We start from the raw sequence: 25,010 nt of genomic DNA, 5'->3' as shown, positions 1-25,010 counted from the left end.
GGAGTAAGCACTGAGTGATCAAACAGTGCCTGTATCAGATTCAGAGTGTAAGGAGCACCCAGTCCATGATCTGAAACTGTTTGGTGTAAATCTTTTATCACAGAGTAAGAAAGACCTTCCCAGCCAGCAGCTTGCTGTGGAGCGTAAGTCTCCAGGAAAGCTGAGAGGAGCTCCCTATCTGTTCCTTTCTCTGCTTCCCTTCTAACAGCTGCCCACTTGTCAGCAGGATCAAGGAGACAGAGCCCAGGCTCCTCAGACTCCTCTTTCAGAGCAATTATATCCCCAGGCTTAGGAACCTCTGGCTGAGCAGGGGGTGAAGCTGCTGAGGCTTGCAGTGCTGGCCCTGTGTTAGGAGCAGCGCAGCTTCAGTGAAGGGCACAGACTGAGATTGTTTCTGGTGGCACTGGGGCCCCTTTAGAAGCTCTCTTGTGAACCAGCCTTAATGTCCAACACTTCCATGATAGTTCACCAAGTACTTAGCAGTCCTGTTGGCAGTTTATCATCCTGTGAAGCAGAGTCCCAAAGCTTGCCCCAACCTCATCCCAAACTTCTGGATCATACACAGTCTGACTAGTGATGGAAGGGTGATGCTCAGTAGCCCACAGAAGCATCTGCTGAATTGCAGAGGTTCTGACAGACTTCCCATGCTGCTGAAAGATTTTCTGCAAAGCTTCCAGGACAGTTTTCTGTTCCTGAGTTAGAGTATTCCCATCTTTGTCATCCTCAGCTGCTTACCTTTTGTCCAGGGAAAAGGAGCTGAGCATGCAGGTCTTGGTGGTTTTTTCCAAGGCTTTTATCTTCCCCTGTTAGTTGGGTTGAGCGACAATCACTTTGTCCCTGGTCCCTGATATTATGTAGCATACTGAGGCACAGACCCCTGCAGCAGCTTAGAAGTAGGGGCTGGACACCATGGCAGGATCCAACTTCCTTGCTAGCACACAGGGTTGATGTGTATTTCTACTACAGCACACAACAAGCATGAGGCCAGCAGTACTTTTCCATGTCAGCAAAACAACAGTGATGTCTGAACAGTGATTGGCTAAGCAATGCAAAACTTCTAATCTCCTAAGGAAAGCTGAAAAGAACACAAAATACCAACTGCTCATTATCTGTCTGTCTTCTGCCCCAGTTCCTCCCAAGGCCTCTTTGTAGATAGGGTTTGTGCTTCCTTGTCAGCAAACTGTGTTACAGGTTCCGAGGCAAAAGCAATGAACTCTTTCCCTTCAGTCCCCACAATGGCTTAGGCTGGAAGGGAGCTTAGAGATCACAGCATGGTTTAGGTTGGAAGGGAGCTTGGAGATCATAGAATGGTTTGGGTTGGAAGGGAGCTTGGAGATCACGGAATGGTTTGGGTTGGAAAGGAGCTTGGAGATCATGGAATGGTTTGGGCTAGAAGGGAGCTTGGAGATCATAGAATGGTTTGGGTTGGAAGGGAGCTTGGAGATCATAGAATGATTTAGGTTGGAAGGGAGCTTGGAGATCATAGAATGGTTTGGGTTGGAAGGGAGCTTGGAGATCATAGAATCAGAGAATGGTCTGGGTTGGAAGGGACCTCCAAAGCTCATCCAGTCCAACCCCCCTGCAGTCAGCAGGGACATCCTCCACTAGATCAGGTTGCCCTGAGCCCTATCCAGCCTCACCTTGAATATCTCAGCCTTTCCTGCTGTGGCAGATTCCCAGGCCTTGGGCCATCTGTTAGCACTAACATTGGTGAGATCATAGAATCACAGACTTGTCAGGGTTGGAAGGGACCTCAAGGAACAGCCAGTTCCAACCCTTCTGCCGTGGGGCTGGGGTGGAACTGGATCAGGTTGCTCACAGCCACATCCACCCTGGCCTTAAAAACCTCCAGGGATGAGGCTTCCACAACCTCCCTGGGCAACCTGTTCCAGTGTTCCACCACCCTCAGGGGGCAGAACTTGTTCCTCACATCCAATCTAAATCTCCTCCAGTTTCAAACCATTGCCCCTGGTCCTGTCACTGCAGCCCTTTTGAAGCAATCCCTCTGCAGCCTTTATGTATCTCCTTTCAGGTACTGGAAGGTAGCTCTGAGGTCTCCCTGGAGCCTTCTCTTCTCCAGGCTGAACACCCCCAGCTCCCTCAGCCTGTCCTTGTAGCAGAGGTGCTCCAGCCCACTGATCATTTTCGTGCCCCTCCTCTGAATCATCTATTCCATGCTCCCCACCATGAGCAGAGACACTTCTCACCAGCTCAGCTTGCTCAAGGCCTCACCCAACCTGGCCTCGAACACCTCCAGGAGGGGACAGTCACAGCCTCCCTGGGCAACCTGTTCAGTGTCTCCCCACCCTCATACTGAAGAACTTCCTAATCAGACCAGAGCTTTGGAGGTGCTTTCAGTGATATCATTTATTGCCATAGCCAGGGGTACAAACTGGTCTCAGGTACTTCAGGAGCTGATTTGCTGGGTTGTTTTTAATTGTTGTTGTCTTGGTGACCCTCCTCAGCTGCGGAAGGAGTCGGAAACACAGTGCCAGACGGACAGCAAGTATGAGCCTGCTGCTGGAGACATCCAGGACAGCAGCTGGAGTGATGTCAAGAGCTCTGGATATGTGTCCAGGTGAGCTCAGTCCAACACTACCCCTGCAGGACTCTTAGTCATAGAATCACAGAATGGGTTGGAAGGGACCTCAAATATCATCTTAGTTCCAGGGACACCTCCCACCAGCCCAGCTTGCTCAAGGCCTCCTCCAGCCTGGCCTTGAACACCTCCAGGGAGGAGGCAGCCACAACCTCCCTGGCAACCTGTTCCACTGTCTCACCACACTCACTGCCAAGAATTTCTTCCTCATCTCCAGTCTCAAATCTTCCCTCACTCAGCTCAAAGCCATTGTCCCTTGTCCTGTCACTCCCAGCCCTTGTCACAAGTCCCTCCCCAGCCCTCCTGAGCTCCTTCAGGTACTAGAAGGCTGCTTTAAGGTCTCCCTGGAGCCTTCTCTTCTCCAGCCTGAACAGCCCCAGCTCTCCCAGCCTGGTCCCACAGGGGAGGTTCTCCAGCCCTCTGACCATCTTGGTGGCCTCCTCTGGACCCTCTCCAGCAGCTCCAGGTCTCTCTCTTTGTTTTAAAGTTATGTGTTTTGGAAAAAAAATACAGAAGGTACTCTAAAGAATTTCTTCCTAATCTCCAGTCTTAAGTCTGCCCTCTTTCAGATTCAATCCATTGCCCCTCATCCTGTCACTGCAAGCCCTTCTAAAAAGTCAGAGAATCACAGAATGATTTGAGTTAGAAAGGACCTTCAGGATCATCTAGCTCCAACCCTCCTGCCATGAGCAGAGGGACATCTCCCTCCCACTAGACCAGGTTGCTCAAAGCCTCTCCCAGCTTTCTTGTAGCCCCCTTCAGGCACTGAAAGGCTGCTCTAAGGTCTCCTTCAAGATGTCAGTGTGAGACCTATCTAGAGGAAAGAGCAGATGATCACTTATTCTGATCTCCTTGTCCTCCAGCTTGGCAAGATAATCAGCAGCTGACACAAAGCACCCTGGCAGCACACTGCCAATGGGAGCCTGCAGGTATAAGCAATTCCAGAGAGTCTCCAGGACAGCTGTGAGCAGGAATGTTGTTCTCATATGTCCTGCTCATCCAGGAAATGGGAGACTGTTGCCTGAAGGTTTTAATCAGTGTTGCCTTCCTGTGTCCCACTTGGTGCCCATTGGCCCTCATCCTATCACTGGGCACTACTGAAAAGATGCCAGCCCCATCCTTTTGCCCCCCACCCTTTAGCTCTTGCTGAGCGTTGATAGATCCCCTCTGGGGCTACTGTTCGCCAGGCTCAGCAGCCCCAGGGCTCTGTCTTTGCTCCTCACAGAGATGGTCCAGGCCCCTCAGCAGCTCTGTAGCCTCTGCTGGGTTCTCTCCAGGAGTTCCCTGTCTCTCTTGAACTGGGGAGCCTAGAAGTGAACATGGTACTCCAGGTGCATCCTCTCCAGGGAAGAGTAGAGGGGGAGGAGAACATCCCTGGACCTTATAACCACACTGCATAGATCACAGAATCACAGAACATTAGGGGTTGGAAGGGACCTCCAGAGATCATCCAGTCCAACCCCCTGCCTGACCCCCTGTGCACAGCAGAGCCAGCCCTGACCCCCTGTGCATGGCGTAGACCCAGGATACAGCCACATCACAGAATGGTAGTGGTTGGAAGGGAACTCCAGAGTTCATCCAGTCCAACCCCCTGCCAGAGCAGGGCACCCAGGGCAGGGCACACAGAACACATCCAGGAGGGGTTGGAAAGACTCCAGAGAAGGAGACTCCACAACCTCTCTGGGCAGCCTGCTCCAGGCCTCCAGCAGCCTCAACACCAAAGAAGTTTCTCCTCATGTTGAGGTGGAACCTCCTGGGTTCCAGCTTGTTCCTGTTGCTCCTTGTCCTGTCCCTGGGTACCACTGCACAGAGCCTGGCCCCTTCCTCCTGACCCCCACCCCTCAGCTATTGATAGACATTGATCAGATCCCTCTCAGCCTTCTCCTCCCCACACTAAGCAGCCCCAGGGCTCTCAGTCTCTCTCCACAGCAGAGCTGTTCCAGTCCCTTCAGCATCCTCACAGCCTCCACTGGACTCTCTCCAGCAGGTCTCTGTCTCTCTTGACCTGGGGAGCCCCAAACTGGACACAGCTTGGGGCAGAGCAGAGGGGCAGCAGAACCTCCCTGGCCCTGCTGGCCACACTTTTCTGCACCCCAGGATGCTGTTGGCCACAAGCCCAAGTTGCTGCCCCATACAGAACTTGCTGCTTGAATTTGGGTATCCCAGGAAGGTTTCACTCTCAGTCATAAAGGACTTGGGGTTTCTCTCTGTACTAATACTTTTTTCTCCTCCCTCCTTTCTTCTGTCCCTTCCTTACCTCCTCTCCCAGGTATCTGACAGATTTTGAGCCCATTCAGTGCCTGGGGCGTGGAGGTTTCGGGGTAGTCTTTGAAGCCAGGAATAAAGTGGATGACTGCAACTATGCCATCAAACGGATCCGGCTGCCCAACAGGTGAGCACTGAGCAGGGGCTCCCTGCACCAGGGGCTCCCTGGACCAGGGGCTCCTGGCCTGGCTGCACAGCCCTCCCCCTGCCATCAAGGACACACCTGGCATGGGGGACTGACTAGGTTTTGGCATGGAGAATTTGGCATCACAGCAGAGGGGGGACATGCTTGGCTGAAGTGCTTGCAGAGCAGGACCCTTGTGAGGATGCTGCAGCTCCATGGGAACTCACAGCTCCATGGGAACTCACTCATAGAGTGGTTTGGGTTGGAAGGGACCTCAAAGATCATCCAGTTCCAACCCCCTGCCATGTGCAGGAACACCTCCTACCAGCCCATGTTGTTCAAGGCTTCATCTGACCTGGCCTTGAACACCTCCAGGTTGGATGAAGCCCTGAAGTGCTTTGATTCCTTTGTTGATTAGAGCCTTTGACAACATCACCACTTATTTGTAGCACTGTTAATTTGCTTCTCTCCTTCCTCTCCTTACTTTTCCTCCATTGATTTTCTTTTCTCTCTCCCTCCCCAGCTTTTCTGACTCCATTTGTCCATTTTGTTTCATTTTTTGGTCCCACAACCCTTCCCTTTTCTTTCAGTCATAGGTGGTCAAGCCATGCTGCTGAATTCCCCTACACAGAGCTTGCAGCAGTTCCTTTTAGTGGGAGATGGGAGACACTGCTTCTGGAAATCTCAAGTTAGGACAGCAACAGGCAGGCCAGTAGAGGGAGGGGGTAAAGCCATGACATCCAGAATGCCTCTGTTTTGAATGTGTTACAGAAGTGTGACTTTGACAGTAAAGACATTTAAGGTAGCCTAAATTCTTCTTTTCCAAGCATATGCAAACCTATTCAATCAAACCATCTGACTTCACTTGATGCACTTATGGTCTTCTGAAGAGAAATTAATTAGTTCAGGAAACTAGCAGGCTGCCTGCTTGCCTGTCCATAGAATCACAGAACATGAGGGGTTGGAAGGGACCTCCAGAGCTCATCCAGTCCAACCCCCTGCCAGAGCAGGGCACCCAGGGCAGGGCACACAGAAGACATCCAGGTGGGGTTGGAAAGGCTCCAGAGAAGGAGACTCCACGACCTCTCTGGGCAGCCTGCTCCATGGCTCCAGCACCCTCACACCAAAGAAGTTTCTCCTCATGTTGAGGTGGAACCTCCTGGGTTCCAGCTTGTCCCTGTTGCTCCTTGTCCTGTCCCTGGGTACCACTGCACAGAGCCTGCCCCCTTCCTCCTGATCCCCAGCCCTCAGCTATTGATAGACATTGATCAGATCCCTCTCAGCCTTCTCCTCTCCACATTAAACAGCCCCACACTGGAGATGGCTGTCCTGCAGTCTCCTTATTTTCTGCCAATTAAAAGAGAAGCCCCAAGGTGTCCCTGCCTGCCTCCTCTGCTCTCAGTGTCCTCTGCAGCCCTGTAGAACATTGCTGTTTAGTGCTCCTTTATCTGTCCCTTTGAAGAGTGGAGAGCATGAACCCCTGCTCCTCAGCTCTGTGCCTGCCATGACCTGAGAAGGGCTGGCTAGGTGCTGAGCTGTTGGGAGCACCAACTGCTGCTGCAGCCCTCTGGAGGCATTCTGAGGGGCACTGGAGGCCTGCCTGTCTGTCTGTCTGGGTGTTGGTGTGAGCAGCAGCACTGCTGGCCTCTCTGTGCTGTGCTGAGGTGTCTGTGCCACGCTGCTGCCCTCTGACCGTGTCCCTGTTGTCTGGTGGCCTGGCAGGGAGCTGGCCCGGGAGAAGGTGATGCGGGAGGTGAAGGCCCTGGCCAAGCTGGAGCACCCTGGCATCGTCCGGTACTTCAACGCCTGGCTGGAGGCTCCGCCTGAGAGGTGGCAGGAGAAGATGGATGAGCAGTGGCTGAAAGATGAAAGGTAACTCATGGTGGGGGAGGTTAACAATTCCAGTCGAAATTGGAGAGCCCAGGGGCTGTGTAGGAAAGAGATTGCTGTGAGCTGTGCCTTGGAAGCTTGTGCTAGGAGAGGTGGGGCTGCTCAGCCTGGGGAAGCCTCCTGGCAGACCTCAGAGCTGCATTTCAGTATCTGCAGGGGACCTCCAGGTAGGCTGGGGAGGGACTGTTCAGAAGGGCCTGTGGGGATAGGACAAGGAGCAGTGGATTAAAGTTTGAGATGGGCAGATTTAGGCTGGACATCAGGAAGAAGTTCTTCCTCGTGAGCCTGGTGAGACACTGGAACAGGCCATCCAGGGATGGGGTTGAGGCTCTGCGCCTGGAGATATTCAGGATCATCCTGGATGTGTCCCTGGGCAGCCTGCTGTAGCTGGAGGTGTCCCTGCTGCCTGCAGGGGCTTGGACAAGATGCCCTTGGAGGGTCCCTTCCAGCCCAGTGCATTCTATGGTTCTGTGATTCAAATATATCACACTTGGTCATAGCCTCTCTCCATTTTTGGGTCTTCTCCTTGGGTCTTCCCTTGTGGGTCCTTCTTTCAGCTCAGGAAACATCTTGCAGTTCTTTATACAACTTCTGTGACTGAATCTTCCCATGGTTGGAAGGTTGGAGCATTGCTGCTGTGATGGGGATTTAAACTTTGGCATCCCTCTCTTCTTTGCTCCTTTCCACTGCTTTGGGTAGATCTCGTTCAGTACTTCAGTGCTCCAATGACTTCATTTCAGCAGAAATCTGTGAGGGATAATGAGAGGGATCATTTAGGAAGCTCGGTAGGAGTAGTTAGAAAAGGGAAATGAGATGAAGGAACTGGAGGATGTTAGGAGAGAGGCAGAAGTGGGGGGGTGTAAGCAGTTAAAGAATGAGGCCTCCTGCCAGTCTGGCTTCATAATAACTTCTGAACCTGCCTAACCCTTTATAGAATGTAGCAAACTTTATATTTCAGTCATCAGTTGACCATCTCACAGCTGTCACTCTTCCAAGGCAGCTCAAACAGTCACTGCCAGGCACCTCGGTCTGCAGGGCTGCATCTTCTCCTGCTGCACATGAGCCTGAATGTACCTTGGGAGGCCAGGCAGCAGAGCTTGCTCAGTGTCCCTCTGATCAGCACTCTTGTCTCACTGAGAGAGCACCAGCCTCAGACAGCAGAAGGGATGCTGAGGCCTGCTGCTTAGTAATTCCCACACCTGAGGACTCCTTTAGCCTCATGGTTTGAGATGGCCCTCCAGGGAAGGCCACCAAGGCTGGAGAGCCTCCCCTATAGGGACAGGCTGGGAGAGTTGGGGCTGTTCAGCCTGGGGAAGAGAAGCCTCCAGGGAGACCTTAGAGCAGCCTTCCAGTACCTAAAGGGGCTCCAGGAGAGCTGGGAGGGTCTTATGACAAGGGCTGGGAGTGATAGTGACACAGAGTGGTCACAGACTCCAATGTAGTGATTGATTACACTGAAGACAAATTTACTAATCACAGAATCATAGAATTGTCAGGGTTGGAAGGGACCTCAAGGATCATCCAGTTCCAACCCCCTGCCATGGGCAGGGACACCTCACACTACAGCAGGTTGCTCACAGCCACATCCAGCCTGGCTGCAAAAACCTCCAGGGATGAGGCTTCCACCACCTCCCTGGGCAACCTGTTCCAGTCTCTCACCACCCTCATGGGGAAGAACTTCTTCCTAACACCCAATCTGAATCTGCCCATTTCTAGTTTTGCTCCATTCCCCCAACTCCTATCACTCCCTGACACCCTAAAAAGTCCCTCCTCAGCTCACAGCCCCCTTCAGATACTGGAAGGCCACAATAATTTATGCATCTGAGGGCCTTATCTATCCCCAGATGGCTGAGGTAACATATGGGCAAAGAACCAGAGCTGTGCCAATAAAATCATTTTAACAAGCACAAATTCTTTCACTTATGTACAAGGTCAGGGCAGCAACAGGGCAGCTGCCTCCTTTATTCATATACCAGAAGGCTTTCATCCCCCAGGTTCAGGCTCACAAACACAACTCTTTGTTACCTGCCTCATCTCTTCAAGGGCACTTAGATCCTGCTGGTTCCAATTCCCACATGACAGGATGAGGGGGAATGGATTGAAGCTTGAAGAAGGCAGATTTAGACTGGAGATTAGGAGGAAGCTCTTCACTGTGAGGGTGGGGAGACACTGGCACAGGTTGCCCAGGAAGGCTGTGGCTGTCCCCTCCCTGGAGGTGTTCAAGGCCAAGCTGGATGAGGCCTTGAACAACCTGGGCTGGTGGGAGGTGTCCCTGCCCATGGCAGGGGGTTGGAACTGGATGAGCTTGAAGGTCCCTTCCAACCCAACCCACTCTGGGGTTCTCTGATGTGGTTGTCAGTAGCAGCAGTGGTTTAACCTGGGCTCCTGGCAGTGCCTTGGTGTGCAGTGCAGGCCCAACAGTGCTGACCTCTCTGTTGTGTTCCTCTAGCACTGACTGGCCCCTCAGTTCTCCCAGCCCAATGGATGTGCCCTCCTTCAAGATCCGAGCAGAGCCCTTCTCTGCCCAGGAGCACGTTGAAGTTGTGGCCACTTCCTCGGAGAGGGGGATGTCTGTGGGCATCCCCTGTGGTCAGCCTGATACCTCTGGAAGCCAGTTTTCCCCTCTGGAATTCTCTGCCACAGACAACAGGGAGCTGCAGCAGTCAGAGGACCCTCTGCTGAACCTGCAGGACAGTGTCCTCACAGGCTGTGAGGGAGAAGACAGCACCATCAACAGCAATGGCCTGGAGCACTCCTTGGAGATGTGCTCCTCAGCTGCTCCTGGAGGGCACCTGAGGGAAGGGACCTCCTCTTCTATTGTGTTTGAGGATTCTGGCTGTGGCAATGTCTCCAGTAAGGAAGAGAAAGTTGATGTTTCACACGGGGAGAGCTTTTCTGAGGAGGAGGCAAAAGGTGCAAAGGAATCTGAGCATAAGAAATCTGCCTCAGGAAGTCCTCTCTCTGTGTCTCCACCAAGGCCAACAAGTTTAAGCCTGGACCTTTCTAAGAACATTGCAGACAAAGTCAAGCCCCCCTCCCCAAAGGTCTACCTGTACATCCAGATGCAACTCTGCAGGAAAGAGAACCTCAAGGACTGGATGAGCAGAAGGTGCAGGATAGAGGAGAGGGAAAGGACGGAGTGCCTGCAGATATTCCTGCAGATAGCTGAAGCTGTTGACTTCCTGCACAGCAAGGGATTGATGCACAGGGACCTGAAGGTTTGTGTTCAAAGGTCACAGTGGCAAAGGAGTTGGCTCTTGGGGGGTTTAAATTTATTCATTGGCATGGTGACCACAGAATGCAGCAGGCAAAGGCCTGAATGCTGCACTTGGCTCACAACAACCCCATTAAGGCTCCAGGCCTGGGGCAGAGTGGCTGGAAACTGCCCAGCAGAGAAAGCCCTGAGGGTGCTGGGTGACAGCAACTGAACATCAACCAGGTGGCCAAGAAGGCCACCAGCAGCCTGGCCTGGATCAGGAACAGTGTGACCAGCAAGACATTGTCAGGGATTGTCCCCTTGGATTCAGCCTTGGGGAGGCCACAGCTTGAGTGCTTGGTTCAGGTTTGGGCTTCTCACTGCAAGAAGGACATTGAGAGGCTGGAGCAGGTCCAGAGAAGAGCAACCAAGCTGGGGAAGGGTCTGGAGAAGAGGGCTGGGGAGGAGCAGCTGAGGGAGCTGGGGGTGTCTGGTGTGGAGAAGAGGAGGCTGAGGGAGACCTCATTGCTCTCTGCAGCTCCTGAGAGGAGGCTGGAGCCAGGTGGGGGTTGGGCTCTGCTCCCTAGGATCAGGTGATAGGAGAAGAAGAAATGGCTTCAAGCTGCCCCAGGGGAGGGTTAGGTTGGACTTTAGAAGAAACTTCTTGACTGAAAGGGTTCTCAAAGCCTGGCACAGGCTGCCCAGGGAGGTGGTGGAGTCCCCATCCCTGGAGGTGTTTCACAGAGGCAGAGCTGTGGTGCTCAGGCCCCAGCCTTGGCAGAGTTGGGCAATGGTTGTGCTGGATACTCTGAAAGGGCTTTGCCAACCCAAACAATGCTGTGATTCTCTGACTGCCTGAGCTCTCCACATGCTGGCTGCAGCTGGTTACCTGCCTGGCTGTGTCCTGCAGGCAAACAGCTCCTCCTTTACTGCTGCCAGATGATCCTTGACTGCTCTGTCCCCAGGGTATCCTGCAGAAGTCCCTGGTGCTGTAGTTTCCTGGAAGGCCTGGAGTGATTCTAATGACATCCAGGGTCGTGGTCCCTCTGCTGCATGCCAAACCTGGGCAGCAGCAGTTCCAAACTTGCCTGCTGCTCATGCAGCAGTGCCAGGCTGGTAGCTCAGTGCCAGCTCCTGCTTTAAACTGGCAGATCCTGAGTGTGGACACTGGCAACAATCTGTGTTGTGGGAGTAGCATGGCATGGAGAGAAGTCCTGCTGGAGCAGCTGAGTCTCATCAGTGACCTCAGCAGGGGGTTATAGGAGCTAAGGGCTGCACAGTCACCTGGAGGTACAATGCCCCAGGGAATAAAGAGGAAGCATCCCTCAGGGCAGGGCAAGCCTCTCTGGCAGCAGGGCTGCTTGCAGCTGGCACACAGCACTCCCACGGGCTGTATGGCATTTTCTGAGCCAGGATCTTTATTCAGGGATGTTCACTGCTGAGCTGGGTGCCAAGGGAAGCTGGTTTGGATCCACCTCTACCAGTTCAAGTGAAGCAGATAATTGACACTGTTAAGTCTCCAGATAGACTCAGTGATCTTGATACCAATCCAGGCTAGGGGATGATGAGACTGAGAGCAGCCCTGCAGAGAAGGACCTGGGAGTGCTGGGGGGGTGAGAAGCTGGACAGGAGCCAGCAATGGGCACTGGCAGCACAGAAGGCCAAGAGCAGCCTGGGCTGCATCCAAAGCAGTGTGGCCAGAGATGGAGAGAGAGGATCCTGCCCCTCTGCTCTGCTTGGGGAGACCTCACCTGCAGGGCTGTGTCCAGATATGGGACCCCCAACAGAAGTGAGACCTGGAGCTGCTGGAGAGGGTCCAGAGGAAGCTACCAAGATGATCAGAGGCTGGAGAAGCTCTGCTATGAGGACAGGCTGAGAGAGTTGGGGCTGTTCAGCTTGGAGAAGAGAAGGCTCCGGGCAGACCTTAGAGCTGCATTTCAATCTGTGCAGGGGAGCTGCAGGCAGGCTGGGGAGGGACTGTTCAGAAGGGGCTGTGGGGATAGGCCCAGGGGCAATGGATTAAAGCTTGAGAAGGGCAGATTGAGACTGCTGATTAGGAAGAAATTGTTCCACCTAAGGATGGGAGACACTGGCACAGGTTGCCCAGGGAGGCTATGGATGTCCCCTCCCTGGAGGTGTTCAAGGCCAGGCTGGATGAGGCCTTGAGCAACCTGGGCTGGTGGGGACTGTCACTGCCCATGGCAGGGAGTTGGAACTGTATGATCCTGAAGGTCACTTCCAACCCAACCCATTCTGTGACTCTGAATCCATGTTAGTTTCTGTTCCTGCTGCAGCCTCCAGCACTGGCAGTGTCTGTCTGTTACCAAAGAGCAGGACAGCAGAGCTGAAAAAGCTCTGAGAAGTGATGGATTGTTCTGCTAAACTCCTGAGAGGCAGCTCCTGCTCCTCTCTGCTTAGCTGAGGAGGCACTGGGACTACATCAGTGGAGTCAATAATGCAGAGTCTGATCCTTGGTATAGCTTCTCAGGGTTCTTCTTTTGGTGGTGCTAGGAAAAAAGGCTGCAAATGTCATCTCTGCTGTGGCAGGGCAAGGGGATGCAGATTCACACTGCAAGGAATCTCACATGGCCAAGAAGGCCTCCAGCAGCCTGGCCTGGATCAGCAATGCTGTGGGCAGCAGGAGCAGGGCAGGGATTGTCCCCCTGGGCTTGGCACTGGGGAGGCCACAGCTTGAGTGCTGGGTTCAGGTTTGGGCTCCTCACTCCAAGAAGGACATTGAGAGGCTGGAGCAGGTCCAGAGAAGGGCAACCAAGCTGGGGAAGGGTCTGGAGAAGAGGGCTGGGGAGGAGCAGCTGAGGGAGCTGAGGGTGTTTGGTGTGGAGAAGAGGAGGCTGAGGGAGACCTCATTGCTCTCTGCAGCTCCCTGAGAGGAGGCTGGAGCCAGGTGGGGGTTGGGCTCTGCTGCCTAGGATCAGGTGAGAGAAGGAGAGGAAATGGCCTCAGGTGTCATGGTGGAGTGGTCATGGACTCCAATGTGATTGATTACATTGAAGACAAATTTATTAATGCATCTGAGGGCCTTATCTATCCCCAGATGGCTGAGGTAACATATGGGCAAAGAACCAGAGCTGTGCCAATAAAATCATTTTAACAAGCACAAATTCTTTCACTTATGTACAAGGTCAGGGCAGCAACAGGGCAGCTGCCTCCTTTATTCAGGTACCAGAAGGCTTTCATCCCCCAGGTTCAGGCTCACAAACACAACTCTTTGTTACCTGCCTCATCTCTTCAAGGGCACTTAGATCCTGCTGGTTCCAATTCCCACACTCAGGTTTCCTCAGGTTTCTCCCAGGTTGGAGAGCTGAAGAAACTTCTTGACTGAAAGGGCTCTCACAGCCTGGCACAGGCTGCCCAGGGAGGTGGTTGAATGCCCATCCCTGGAGGTGTATTGCAGAGGCAGAGCTGTGATACTGAGGGCCATGGCTTAGGCCCAGTCTGGGTAGAGTTAGGCAGTGGTTGCATTCAAGCATTTAAAGTCCTTTCCCAGCTGAGATGATCATCCAGAATGAGAATCTGTTGTAAACCCCTCTGAGCTGGGTACCAGCAGAAGGGGACCTCTCAGGTCAGTCTCCTCTCAGGAGGTGAGGCTGAGGCCATTGGTAGATGGCAAGGAAGCTGAAGGAGAGTTCAGGCAGACCACTGCTCTGGCTGCTCTTGGTAGCTGCAGAGCTCTCAGGCTTCTGTCCAAGCTCGCTTGGGTTGTGTTGGGCACAGCTGCCACTCAGGGAGCTGCACAGTGCCAGCTGAAGAGCAGACCTTCCACACTGCCAACTTCCTGCCCTTCTCTGGACCTGCTCCAATCCTTCAGTGTCTTTTTTTGGAGTAAGGAGCCCAAACCTGAACCCAGCACTCAAGGTGTGGCCTCCCCAGTGCTGAGTCCAGGGGCACCATCCCTGCCCTGCTCCTGCTGCCCACAGCATTGCTGATCCAGGCCAGGCTGCTGGTGCCCTTCTTGGCCACCTGGGCACCCCCTGGCTCATGTTCAGCTGCTGACACCCAGCACCCCCAGAGCTTTGTGTGCTGGGCAGAGAAGCCAAAGCTGAGGTGCTAGGTGCTGGTTGATGGTGTGGCAAATGAGTGTGGCACTTGGGGATGAGAACAAACCCTGGGAGGCAGCACCAACAGCTGCTGGGAACTTGCCATGTGAGGAGAGAGGGTTGGAGAACTTCTCTGTGCTCTCCCCAGCAGCTGGTGGCTTCCCTGCAGCCCTGTGTAGTGCCAGGACACCTCCCCTGGGTGAGAAGAGCTGAGCACTCAGGGGCTTGATGCCAGAATAATTCCTCTTCCCTCAGCTTGCCAGCTGGCTCTGGCAGCCTGCTGCTGGCAGAGCCTTCCATGCCTTGCCAGCAGAGCAGAGCTGGACGAGGCCCTGGTGGAGCCAGGATACCTCTGTCTCACTCACCCCTTTGTTTCTTTCCCTCTCTTTGCTTTTCTTAGCCTTCCAACATCTTTTTCACCATGGATGACATAGTGAAGGTTGGGGATTTTGGCCTGGTGACTGCTATGGACCAAGATGAGGAGGAGGAGTCGGTGCTCACCCCGATGCCAGCCTATGCCAGGCACACAGGACAAGTGGGGACCAAACTCTACATGAGCCCAGAACAGGTTTGTGCTCTCTGCTCTGGAGCTACAGCTGCACCCATGGAGGTCTTCCAGGCCCTCTTCAGAGGAAATTGTTGCCAGCAGGTTACTGAAATCCTGCCCCCCTCAAAGCAGAGTTTGGAGTCGAGTTCCAAAGTTATTATTTTAGTATCTGTGTGTCTAGGTGGAAATTCATCTGAATATAGACAGATGTAGGTGGAAATTAATATGAATACAGATTTAGGTGGAAATTAGTCTGAATATAGATGTAGGTAGAAATTAATCTGAATATAGATTTAGGTGGAAATTCATCTTAAAATAGATTTAGGTGGAAATTCATCTGAAAATAGATTTAGGTGGAAATTAATCTGAAAATAGATTTAGGTGGAAATTAATCTGAATATACATTTAGGTAGAAATTCATCTGAATATAGATGTAGGTAGAAATTAATATGAATTTAGATTTAGGTGAAAATTAATATGAATGTAGATTTAGGTAGAAATTAATATGAATGTAGATTTAGGTCGAAGTTAATCTGAGTATAGATTTATGTGGAAATTCATCTGAATATAGATTTAGGTGGAAATTAATCTGAAAATAGATTTAGGTGGAAATTCATCTGAATATTGACAGATTTAGATGTGATCTAAAATATAAATAGAAAATCAGATGTAAATAAATCTTAATTTATATCTAAATAAATCCGAATAGAGATTTAGATGTAAATTAAATATAGATAGATTTAGGTGTAGATCTGAATATAGATAAGATTTAAGTGTAAAATAAATCTGAATATAGATATAAATAAATCTAAATATAGACAGATTTAGGTGTAAATTAATCTGACTATAAATAGGTTTAGGTGTAAATTAATCTAAATATAGATAGATTTGGGTGTAAATTAATCTGAATATAAATAGTTTTAGGTGTAAATCTAAATAATGGTTTAGATTAGATAAATCTAAATATAGGCAGATTTAGGTGTAAATTAATTTAAATATAGGTTTATTTAGGTGTAAACCTGAATATAAGTAGATTTAGGTGTAAATAAATATAGGTTTAGGTGTAAATAAATCTAAATATAGGTAGATTTAGGTGTAAATTAGTTTAAATATAGGTAGATTTAGGTGTAAATCTGACTATAAATAGATTTAGGTGTAAATTAATCTGAATATAGGTTTAGGTGTAAATAATCTAAATATAGTTAGATTTAGGTGTAAATTAATCTGAGTATAAATAGATTTAGGTGTAAATTAATCTAAATACGTAGATGTAAATAAACTAAATACAGATAGATTCAGATGTAAATAAGTTTAAATATAGATAGAGTTAGATGTCAATAATTCTGAATATAGATTTAGATGTCAATAAATCTAAATATAGACAGAGTTAAATGTCAATGATTCTCAAATACAGATAGATTTAGATGTAAATCTAAATGTAGGTAGATTTAGAAGTCAGTAACTCTAAATCCAGACGGATTTAGATGTGAATAGGAGTGATTGCTGCTCGAGTACCTTCACTGCTCCTGCTCTGAGTGCACTGCAGAGCTCAGTGGCTCAGTGCAAGGTGACTGAGCAGGGCCACCCTGCTGTGCACCAGGGCTGAGGTAAACCTGGGAGTAAGTAAAGCTTTTCCAGCCTTGGGAGAGTGAGAGGATGTTTGGGCTCAGTGATATTAAAACTGCTGCCCTGGTGAGGCCACACTTGGAATATTGCATCCAGTTCTGGACTCCCCTGAAAACAGGAGGAGAGCTTCCACCCAGCACTTTTGGTGCTATTTGAAAGCACAGCAGGCAGGGCTCTGTAGGTGTTGTTTTTGTTTTCCTCATAGCAGCCTGCCAGAACTTCAAAAGGGAGCTCCCAGGAAAGATGAGGAGGGAATCTCTCCAGGGAGTGAAGTGACAGGACCAGGTCTGGGCTCTCCAGTTCTGGAGGGACAGGATTCTGCTGGAGAGAGTCCAAGGGAGGGCTGCAAGGATGCTGAAGGGCCTGGAGCACTGCCTGGGGAGGAGAGGCTGAGAGCCCTGGGGCTGTTTAGTCAGTCTGGAGAGGAGAAGGCTGAGAGGGATCTGATCAATGTCTATCAATAGCTGAGGGCTGGGGGTCAGGAGGGAAGGGACAGGGACAGGCTCTGCTCAGTTGTGCCCTGGGATAGAACAAGAGGCAATGGATGGAAACTGCAGCCCAGGAGGTTCCACCTTAACAGGAGGAGGAACTTCTTCATTGTGAGGGTCCCAGAGCCCTGGAGCAGGCTGCCCAGAGAGGTTGTGGAGTCTCCTTCTCTGGAGCCTTTGCAGCCCTGTCTGGATGTGTTCCTGTGACCTGTGCTGGATTCTCTGGTCCTGCTCTGGCAGGGGGTTGGACTGGAAGATCTCCAGAGGTCCCTTCCAATCCCTAACATCCTGTGAGCCTGTGTTCTTTTCCAACCCAAAATGGTTCTCTGAACCTGAGTTTAGAGCTTTTGCTCTGCAGAGAGGAGCTGATAAAAAGTGCCTTGCTCCCTCTTTGCCAAGGTGCTGCCAGCCCTGGGGAGCTGAGCTGTGCACACAACTTGGTGATTTGCACAGCCTGAGTGCCAGTGGTGTTGTTTGCATGGTGCCACCCAGTGAGCAGCTTGGCTGACCTGACCCCATATTGACCTTGCAGATCTGTGGGAACACCTACTCACACAAAGTGGACATCTTCTCCTTGGGGCTCATCCTCTTCGAGCTGCTCTACCCTTTCAGCACACAGATGGAGAGGGTCAGGGTATGTATGGCACTGGCTGCTCCTCACTTAGCTTCCACAGCTGCTCCCCTGGGGAAACACCTCCAAGGGCTTTTCTTCCCCTTTGAAAAAGCCTTGCAATTAGGAGCACAGCTTCTTTATCATCTTTGTGCAGACCCCCTGGGTCCCTGCAAGGAAATTGCAGTCTTCCTGATATATGCACTTGGGTTGAGGCCTTAATTTCTGTACAAATCTCCTCTGTGGTCAAGCCAGGTTAGAGCACCTACTGAACTGGGATGTGCAGGAATCCAGGCAACACATCCAGCTTGTGACTGGGAACCTGCCAGCTTGCTTCTCATGCCAGAGCTGGAGCCACACTGTGAATTTTTATTCCTCCATCCTTGCTCTGTACCTGCAGCTTGGCACCCAAAGCTCTTAGTGAGGACTGTGGTTCCCAATTTGAGCTGTGACTGTCACACAGCTTTGAGCACAATCTCCCCATTGATGACCTTCATCACATCCAGGGTGAACTTGGGATATTTAGAGGTGCACCACAACCCTTCCTTGCTGTTATAATGCACCTGAAATCCACCTTGCTCAGGTCCAAGGTCATAGAGAACAGGGCCTACAGCCAGGAAGGTTTTTCCTCTTGTTTGTGGTGACCAGGAAGGAAAGAGTTGTTTAACCTGTACGTGTGCTGGGAGGGGCTCAGCTCTCCTGTGAAGATGGATTGCTTTAGCAGAAATGCAAGGAGCAGCTGGACTCATGCCATGGGGACAGCCTCAGCTGGGCTAGTGTTGCATTCTCTTACTTCAAGTGCTCTGGCTTTAATGAGATAAAAAAGCATGGTCTGGAAGAATGACAGTGCTTGCTTTGAACCCCTCCTACTCACACCAGGAGCAGCCTCCCTCAACAAAGTCACTTTTACTGGCACATGCACCCAGGAAGGAGCTATCTGATCTGTTCCTAGGCTCAGGTGATAGAAGGAGAGGAAATGGCCTGAAATTGTACCAGAGGAGAGTTAGGTTGGAGGTGAGGAAAAATTTCTTTCCTGCAAGAGTGGTCAGGGATTGGCAGAGGCTGCCCAGGGAGGTGGTGGAGTCCCCATGCCTGGAGGTGTTCCAGAATCCTGCCCTGGGTGCCCTGCTCTGGCAGGGGGTTGGACTGGATGAGCTCTGGAGGTCCCTTCCAACCCCTAAGGTTCTGTGACTCTAGGGAAGTTTTGGGGCATTTCGGTGCCATAAAACAGTTCTCCTCCACAGGAGGCTCCATCCCTGGTAACTGCTCAGTTCATCCCTCCAGAGCAGCAATCAGTGAGCTGAATTCTGGTTGATCTTCTCAATTCTTATGCTTTCTGCTCAAATCTTTGCCAAAGCTGCTCATTCCTGAAAGAAATCAAGTGCTGAATGTTGCCCTTTTGTGCTCAAAAGCATCCTGAAGTGGGTGCTGGGTTACTAGCAAGTACAGAACATCAAGAGGTCACCTCCCTGGAGGTGTTCAAGGCCAGGCTGGATGAGGCCTTGAGCAACCTGGGCTAGTGGGAGGTGTCCCTGCCCATGGCAGGGGGCTGGAACTGGATGATCTCTGCGGCCCCTTCCAACCCAACCCATTCTGCCTCTGTGGACAATGCTGTCAATAGATGGAGCCAGTGCCCTTGGTGTGGAGGGCAGGCTGAGGGCAAGCAGCCCCCATGTGAGGGCACAGAAATGGGCACCATGAAACTGCTGAGGAATCTGCTGGTTAGACCCTGGCCAGGAAATAAGTCCCTGGGGGAGGCAGAGGCAGAGACTCCCTGGGTCTGCAGCCTGCTCTGGGGGATCTCTGCCATTGGGGGTGGGGCACAGGCTTGCTCCAGGCTTTGCTGAGTGAGGAAGGTGGAAATTTGGACAGGGGCACCCTGCTGGGTTAAAAGCTGGCTGGGTGGTTGGGCACAGGGAGTGGTTGTGCATGGTGCTGCATCCAGCTGGTGTCTGCTGAACTTTGGTGTCCCCCAGAGATCAGCACTGGGCCCAGTTCCATTCAGCATCTTTATCCATGACCTGGATGAGGGGATCCAGTCTGCCATTAGTGAATTTGCAGCAAGCTGGGGGCAGTGTGGATCTGCTGAAGGGCAGGAGGATGCTGCAGATGGACCTGTCCAGGCTGGGCCCATGGGCTGAGGCCAGTGGGATGAGATTCAACAAGGCCAAGGGCAGGGTCCTGCACTGTGGCCACAACAACCACATGAAGGCTACAGACTGGGGGTGAGGAGCTGGAGAGCAGCCAGGCAGAGAGGGACCTGGGGGTGCTGGGGGACAGCAACTGGACAGGAGCCAGCAGTGTGCCCAGGGGGCACAGAAGGCCAATGGCATCCTGGGCTGCATCAGGAGCAGTGTGGCCAGCAGGAGCAGGGAAGTCATCCTGCCCTGTGCTCAGCACTGAGGGGTCCTCACCTCCAGCACTGTCTGCAGCTCTGGGACTCTCACTGCAGGAAGGATCTTGAGGTGCTGGAGCAGGTCCAGAGGGGAGCAACCAGACTGGGGAGGGGGCTGGAGGGAAAGTCTGATGAGGAGAGGCTGAGGGAGCTGGGGGTGTGCAGCCTGGAGAAGAGGAGGCTCAGGGGGGACCTTATCACTCTCTACAACTACCTGAAGGGAAGCTGCAGTCAGGTGGGGGTCAGGCTCTGCTCCCAGGCAACTTGTGACAGGAGCAGAGGGCATGGCCTGAAGCTGTGCCAGGGGAGGGTTAGGTTGGATGTTAGGAAGCACTTCCTGATGGAAAGTGGAATCAGACCCTGGGATGGACTGCCCAGGGAGGTGGTGGAGTCACCATCCCTGGTCATTTCAGCCTCAATAATTCTGTGGTTCTGTGTGATTTGTGTATCTGGGTGGTGGAGAAGTGCAGAGAGCTGAGCTCTGGTGGGGTGGTTCCTATTGCAGCCTGGGTGCTGCTGGGTGAGAAATCACGACCTACTGAAAAGGGCAAAGGGCAGCAGGTTGTGGATTTTAACCACTGAAGCCTTCCAAAGGGAATTTTCCCATCAGGCTGATTTGTTTGCAGGGATTTGTGAGAGCCATGGATGGTATTTTGGAAGAGTTGCCATCTTTCTCTTCTTATCTTTTTTTTCACAGACCTTAAGTGATGTTAGAAATCTGAAGTTTCCACCACTCTTCACTCAGAAATATGCACAAGAGGTGAGTTTGACCCTGGGCACTGCAGCTGCTGCTTCATCACTGCAGCTCCTTGCTTGTAGGGAAGAGCTGAGGGGAAAACCAAAAGCTTTTGTGGAGTATTTTGTATTATTGGCCCAGGTGGCCATGCCCAGGGAGTGCTGGGGAATGGAGTTAACTCCAGTGGGGGGCTGGCAGCAGTGGTGTTCCCAGGGCTCAGTGGTGGGCCACTTCTCTTGGATGTCTTTATCAATGATCTGGGTGAGGGGAGTGAGGCTCCCTCAGGTTGCAGATGGCACTACACTGGGTGGCAGTGGGGAGGGTAGGAAAGTTCTGCAGAGGGATCTGGCCAGGCTGGATCCATGGGCTGAGGTCAATGGGATGAGGTTCAACAAGGCCAAGTGCTGAGTCCTGCACCTGGGTCACAACAACCTCCAGGCTTGGGGCAGAGTGGTTGGGAAGCTGCCCAGTGGAGAAGGGCATGAGCAGCCTGGCCTGGATCAGCAATGGTGTGGGCAGCAGGAGCAGGGCAGGGATGGTGCCCCTGGGCTCAGCACTGGGGAGGCCACAGCTTGAGTGCTGGGTTCAGGTTTGGGCTCCTCACTCCAAGAAGGACATTGAGAGGCTGGAGAAGGTCCAGAGAAGGGCAACCAAGCTGGGGAAGGGTCTGGAGAAGAGGGCTGGGGAGGAGCAGCTGAGGGAGCTGGGGGTTTTTAGTGTGGAGAAGGGGAGGCTGAGAGGAGACCTCATTGCTCTCTGCAGCTCCTGAGAGGAGGCTGGAGCCAGGTGGGGGTTGGGCTCTGCTCCCTAGGATCAGGTGAGAGAAGGAGAGGAAATGGCCTGGAATTGTGCCAGGGGAGGGTTAGGTTGGAGATGAGGAAAAATTTCTCTGCTGCAAGAGTGGTCAGGGATTGGCACAGGCTGCCCAGGGAGGTGGTGGAGTCCCCATGCCTGGAGGTGTTCCAGAACCCTGTGGCCATGGCTCTTGGGGCCATGGTTTGGTGGCCATGGTGGGGTTGGGTTGGGGGTTGGACTGGGTGATCCTAGAGGGCTTTTCCAGCCCAAACCATTCTGTGATTCTGTGATTTGTTGTAACACATCCAAAGTGCAGCAGAGTCCTTGGCAGGTGAAGGTGGTGGTGGTAGCTCCATCTTAGCAGCTTCAGGATCCTGCCTTGCTTTGCACTGCCTGGGATGAGCTGTGCCTAGCTGGAGCAGGGCACCAACACTGCTTGAATTTGAGACAAAGCCTCCAACTGCCTGTGTGTGGAAAGGAAACCCTCCAGCTCAGCATGGGAATCCACTGCAGCGGGGCTTACCAGCTGGAGGGGGTGGCTTGCAAGGTGGTGGCAGCTTAGAAGGTGGTGGTGGCTCCAAAGGACTCCTACATGACATTTCCTGAGGTGTAGTTTTTTTGGGTGGCCATGTCCAAGGTTTGTAACTCTGCTGAATCTTGGGTCAGATGGGACTGGCCTGTGGCCCTTGGCAGCACAGACCTCAGGTGCACAAGGAGAGACATCTGCAAGACTGAGGGCACTTCTGGCTCTGCTGCCAGCACCCCAAGGACTCAGCTGGTGGGGGCTGCAGAGTGGCAGCTGGGGACGCTGTGCCCCCCTAGGGTGCAGCCTGGCTCACTGTGGCCTGTTCCCTTGCAGTCCAGCATGGTGCAGGAGATGCTGTCCCCCAGCCCCATGGAGAGGCCGGAGGCTGCCGCAGTGACTGAGAACCCTGTGTTTGAGGAGCTGGAGCTGCCCCCCAGGCCAGTGCTGAGGCAGAGGTCACGGACAATGAGCCTGTCAGGGAACAAGCACTGCAGGCAGCCCAGCAAATGACTGCTCTGGACACCCCCTGCCTGCCCAGCCTGGGTGGGCTGGGGCAGCAGCAGCAGCCTGGCCTGCAGGATGCCCAGCAGGATGCCCAGCCTGGCACTGGGTCACCAAGCCTCTTCCTGCTGTGCCAGATGGAGAAGCTGTGTTGGACAGAGTTGGGTTTGCTTTGGCAGCCAACAGAAGCCACACTTGCCACATTCCATTCCCTCTCCTCAGTAGGTGGGTGCAGCCCCTGTGCCCACCCAGCTTGTGCCCATTCTCCTGTCTTTTTTTTTTTTTTTTGGGGGGGGGGAAAGGGAGTTAGGAGAAGGGGTTTATTATTATTATTATTATTTTTTAAGCTTGTAAATGTTCAGCTTGCTGGGTAAGGGAGAGCTGTAAGGTGTAAATAGAATTAAATCCTGTATTTTTATAGAGCAAATTACAGTCCCTAAAGCCTGGTGAGGATCTCTGCTGATCCCTTGGTGAAATGAAGATGGTTTTTGCAATGAGCTACAACTCCTTTTTTTATGTTTTGGGGTTTTTTTCAGTTGTTGTTGTCCCTGCTGGAATCTGCACTATTTTTAAAGCAAAAAAACCAACCCTCCAACCCCTCAATACCACAGCTCTGCAAAACTGTCACTGTCCACAGCCAACCATCCCAGCCCTCTGCACTCTGCCATAGCTTAGGCAATGCATTTTAGCCAGAGAAGGAACAGGAGCTTTTGTTTGGGTTTTGGTCATTAAAAAGGGGTTGGGTTTGCTTTCTGCCTTTTCTTTTTTCCCTTTAGGCAGTGGTTGGAAGAGCCATAGTTAAAAAATAAAATAAAATCATGTAGGAGAATGTTGGGAATCTGCCAGCTTCGAGCTAATGAAGGCAGCCCTGTCCTAGGTCAGCTGCTAGATTTGTACTTTGGAAAAGCAAAAAAAGAAAAAAATTCAGGCAGTAGGGCCCTGAGTGCTCTGCTGCTGGACCTGCCTCCTGCCCTTCTCTCCTGCCCCTCTCCTTCTCCCGCCCCTCTCCTTCTCCCGTCCCCTCCTTCTCCGGTCCCCCTCCTTCTCCCGTTCCCCTCCTTCTCCCGCCCCCCTCCTTCTCCCGCCCCCCTCCTTCTCCCGCCCCCCTCCTTCTCCCGCCCCCCTCCTTCTCCCGCCCCCCTCCTTTTCCCGCCCCCCTCCTTCTCCCGCCCCCCTCCTTCTCCCGCCCCCCTCCTTTTCCCGCCCCCCTCCTTTTCCCGCCCCCCTCCTTTTCCCGCCCCCCTCCTTTTCCCGTCCCCCTCCTTCTCCCGTCCCCCTCCTTCTCCCGTCCCCCTCCTTCTCCCGTCCCCCTCCTTTTCCCGCCCCCCTCCTTCTCCCGCCCCCCTCCTTCTCCCGCCCCCCTCCTTCTCCCGCCCCCCTCCTTCTCCCGTCCCCCTCCTTCTCCCGTCCCTCTCCTGCCCTTCTTTCCACTGTCCCTGCTCTTTCCTCTGCCCCTGCTCCTACCCTGCCCCTTCCCCTTCTCCTTCCCCTGCTCCTACCCCTGCCGCTTACTCCTGTCCTTCTCCTGCCCTTTCTCCTTCTACTGCCCTTCTCCTGCCCCTTCTGTCCTTCTCCTGCCCCTGTCCCTTCCCCTGTTCCTACCCCTGCCCACAAGGTGATTTTTATTTATACAAGCCAGGCTCAATCCTTTTGGGTTGGTGGTGTACAGAAGGCACTTGCTGTCACTGTTGAGTGCACTGAAATTATTGTGACTTCTTTCAAGTCTAAAAATGATTTAATAAACCTCTTTTTTTGTTTTATTTATAAAAACAAACCCAGGCCCTCAGGTGTCTTCGCTTCTGTTCACAGCCTGCCCCCAGGGCAGCTGCAGCAGCTCTGCAGGTCTCTGCTAGGCCCCTCCTGCTGCTGTGCTGCAGCTCTTGCTGTGCAGCTCTTGATGCAGAGGTGAGTTTGCTGCCTGGGAGGTGCTGCCTGGAGGAAAAGGGAACGTGGCAGCAGGTTGTGTGGTGTGGGCAACAGGCTGGAGGGAAGGGATCCATCCAGAGGGACCTGGACAGGCTGCAGAGCTGAGCCCAAGCCAACCTCATGAAGTTCAGCAAGGCCAAGGGCAAGGTCCTGCAGCTGGGTCAGGGCAATCCCAAGCACAAACCCAGGCTGGGTAGGGAATGGGCAGAGAGCAGTGGTGAGGAGAAGAACTTGGGGGTACTGGGTGAGAAGCTTAACCTGAGCCAGCAATGACAACTGGCAGGACAGAAGCAAACTGTGTCCTGGGCTGCATCTGAAGTGTGAGCAGCAGCCAGAGAGGGGATTCTGCCCCTCTGCCCTTATGAGACCCCACCTGGGGTCTTTGTTCAGTGCTGGAGCCCCCAGCACAAGAAGGATATGAAACTGTTGGAGAGGGTCCAGAGGAGGCCACAAAGATGCTCAGAGGGCTGGAGAACCTCCCCTGTGGGGACAGGCTGGGAGAGTTGGGGCTGCTCAGCCTGGAGAAGAGAAGGCTCCAGAGAGACCTTAGAGCAGCTTCCAGTACCTGAAGGAGCTCCAGGAGAGCTGGGGAGGGAATTTTGACAAGGGCTAGGAGTGACAGGATGAGGGACAATGGCTTTGAGCTGGGAGAAGCTGGATTGAGATGAGACATTAAGAAGAAATTCTTCCCCATGAGGGGAATGGTCAATGGCATTGTTTATGGCTCT

General features: G+C 52.5%; 1 protein-coding gene across 1 annotated transcript in view; it reads left to right on the top strand.

Moving 5' to 3' along the window:
* EIF2AK3 (eukaryotic translation initiation factor 2 alpha kinase 3) overlaps positions 1-22,365 on the top strand; it is a 38,724-nt gene extending 16,359 nt beyond the window's left edge. The window contains exons 8-15 of the mRNA XM_054391550.1: positions 2,466-2,578; positions 4,869-4,991; positions 6,711-6,860; positions 9,328-10,096; positions 14,533-14,700; positions 17,326-17,427; positions 20,496-20,558; positions 22,189-22,365. Of these exons, the coding sequence (XP_054247525.1) occupies positions 2,466-2,578; positions 4,869-4,991; positions 6,711-6,860; positions 9,328-10,096; positions 14,533-14,700; positions 17,326-17,427; positions 20,496-20,558; positions 22,189-22,365 (1,665 nt within the window). The remainder of the gene's footprint in view (positions 1-2,465; positions 2,579-4,868; positions 4,992-6,710; positions 6,861-9,327; positions 10,097-14,532; positions 14,701-17,325; positions 17,428-20,495; positions 20,559-22,188) is intronic.
* The last annotated feature ends 2,645 nt before the right edge of the window (positions 22,366-25,010 follow it).

This window comes from Indicator indicator, chromosome 23, assembly GCF_027791375.1.
Source record: "Indicator indicator isolate 239-I01 chromosome 23, UM_Iind_1.1, whole genome shotgun sequence".
Taxonomy (NCBI): Eukaryota; Metazoa; Chordata; class Aves; order Piciformes; family Indicatoridae; genus Indicator; species Indicator indicator.
The sequence above is the reverse complement of the archived record's forward strand: the minus strand, read 5'-3'. Positions and strand labels throughout refer to the sequence as shown.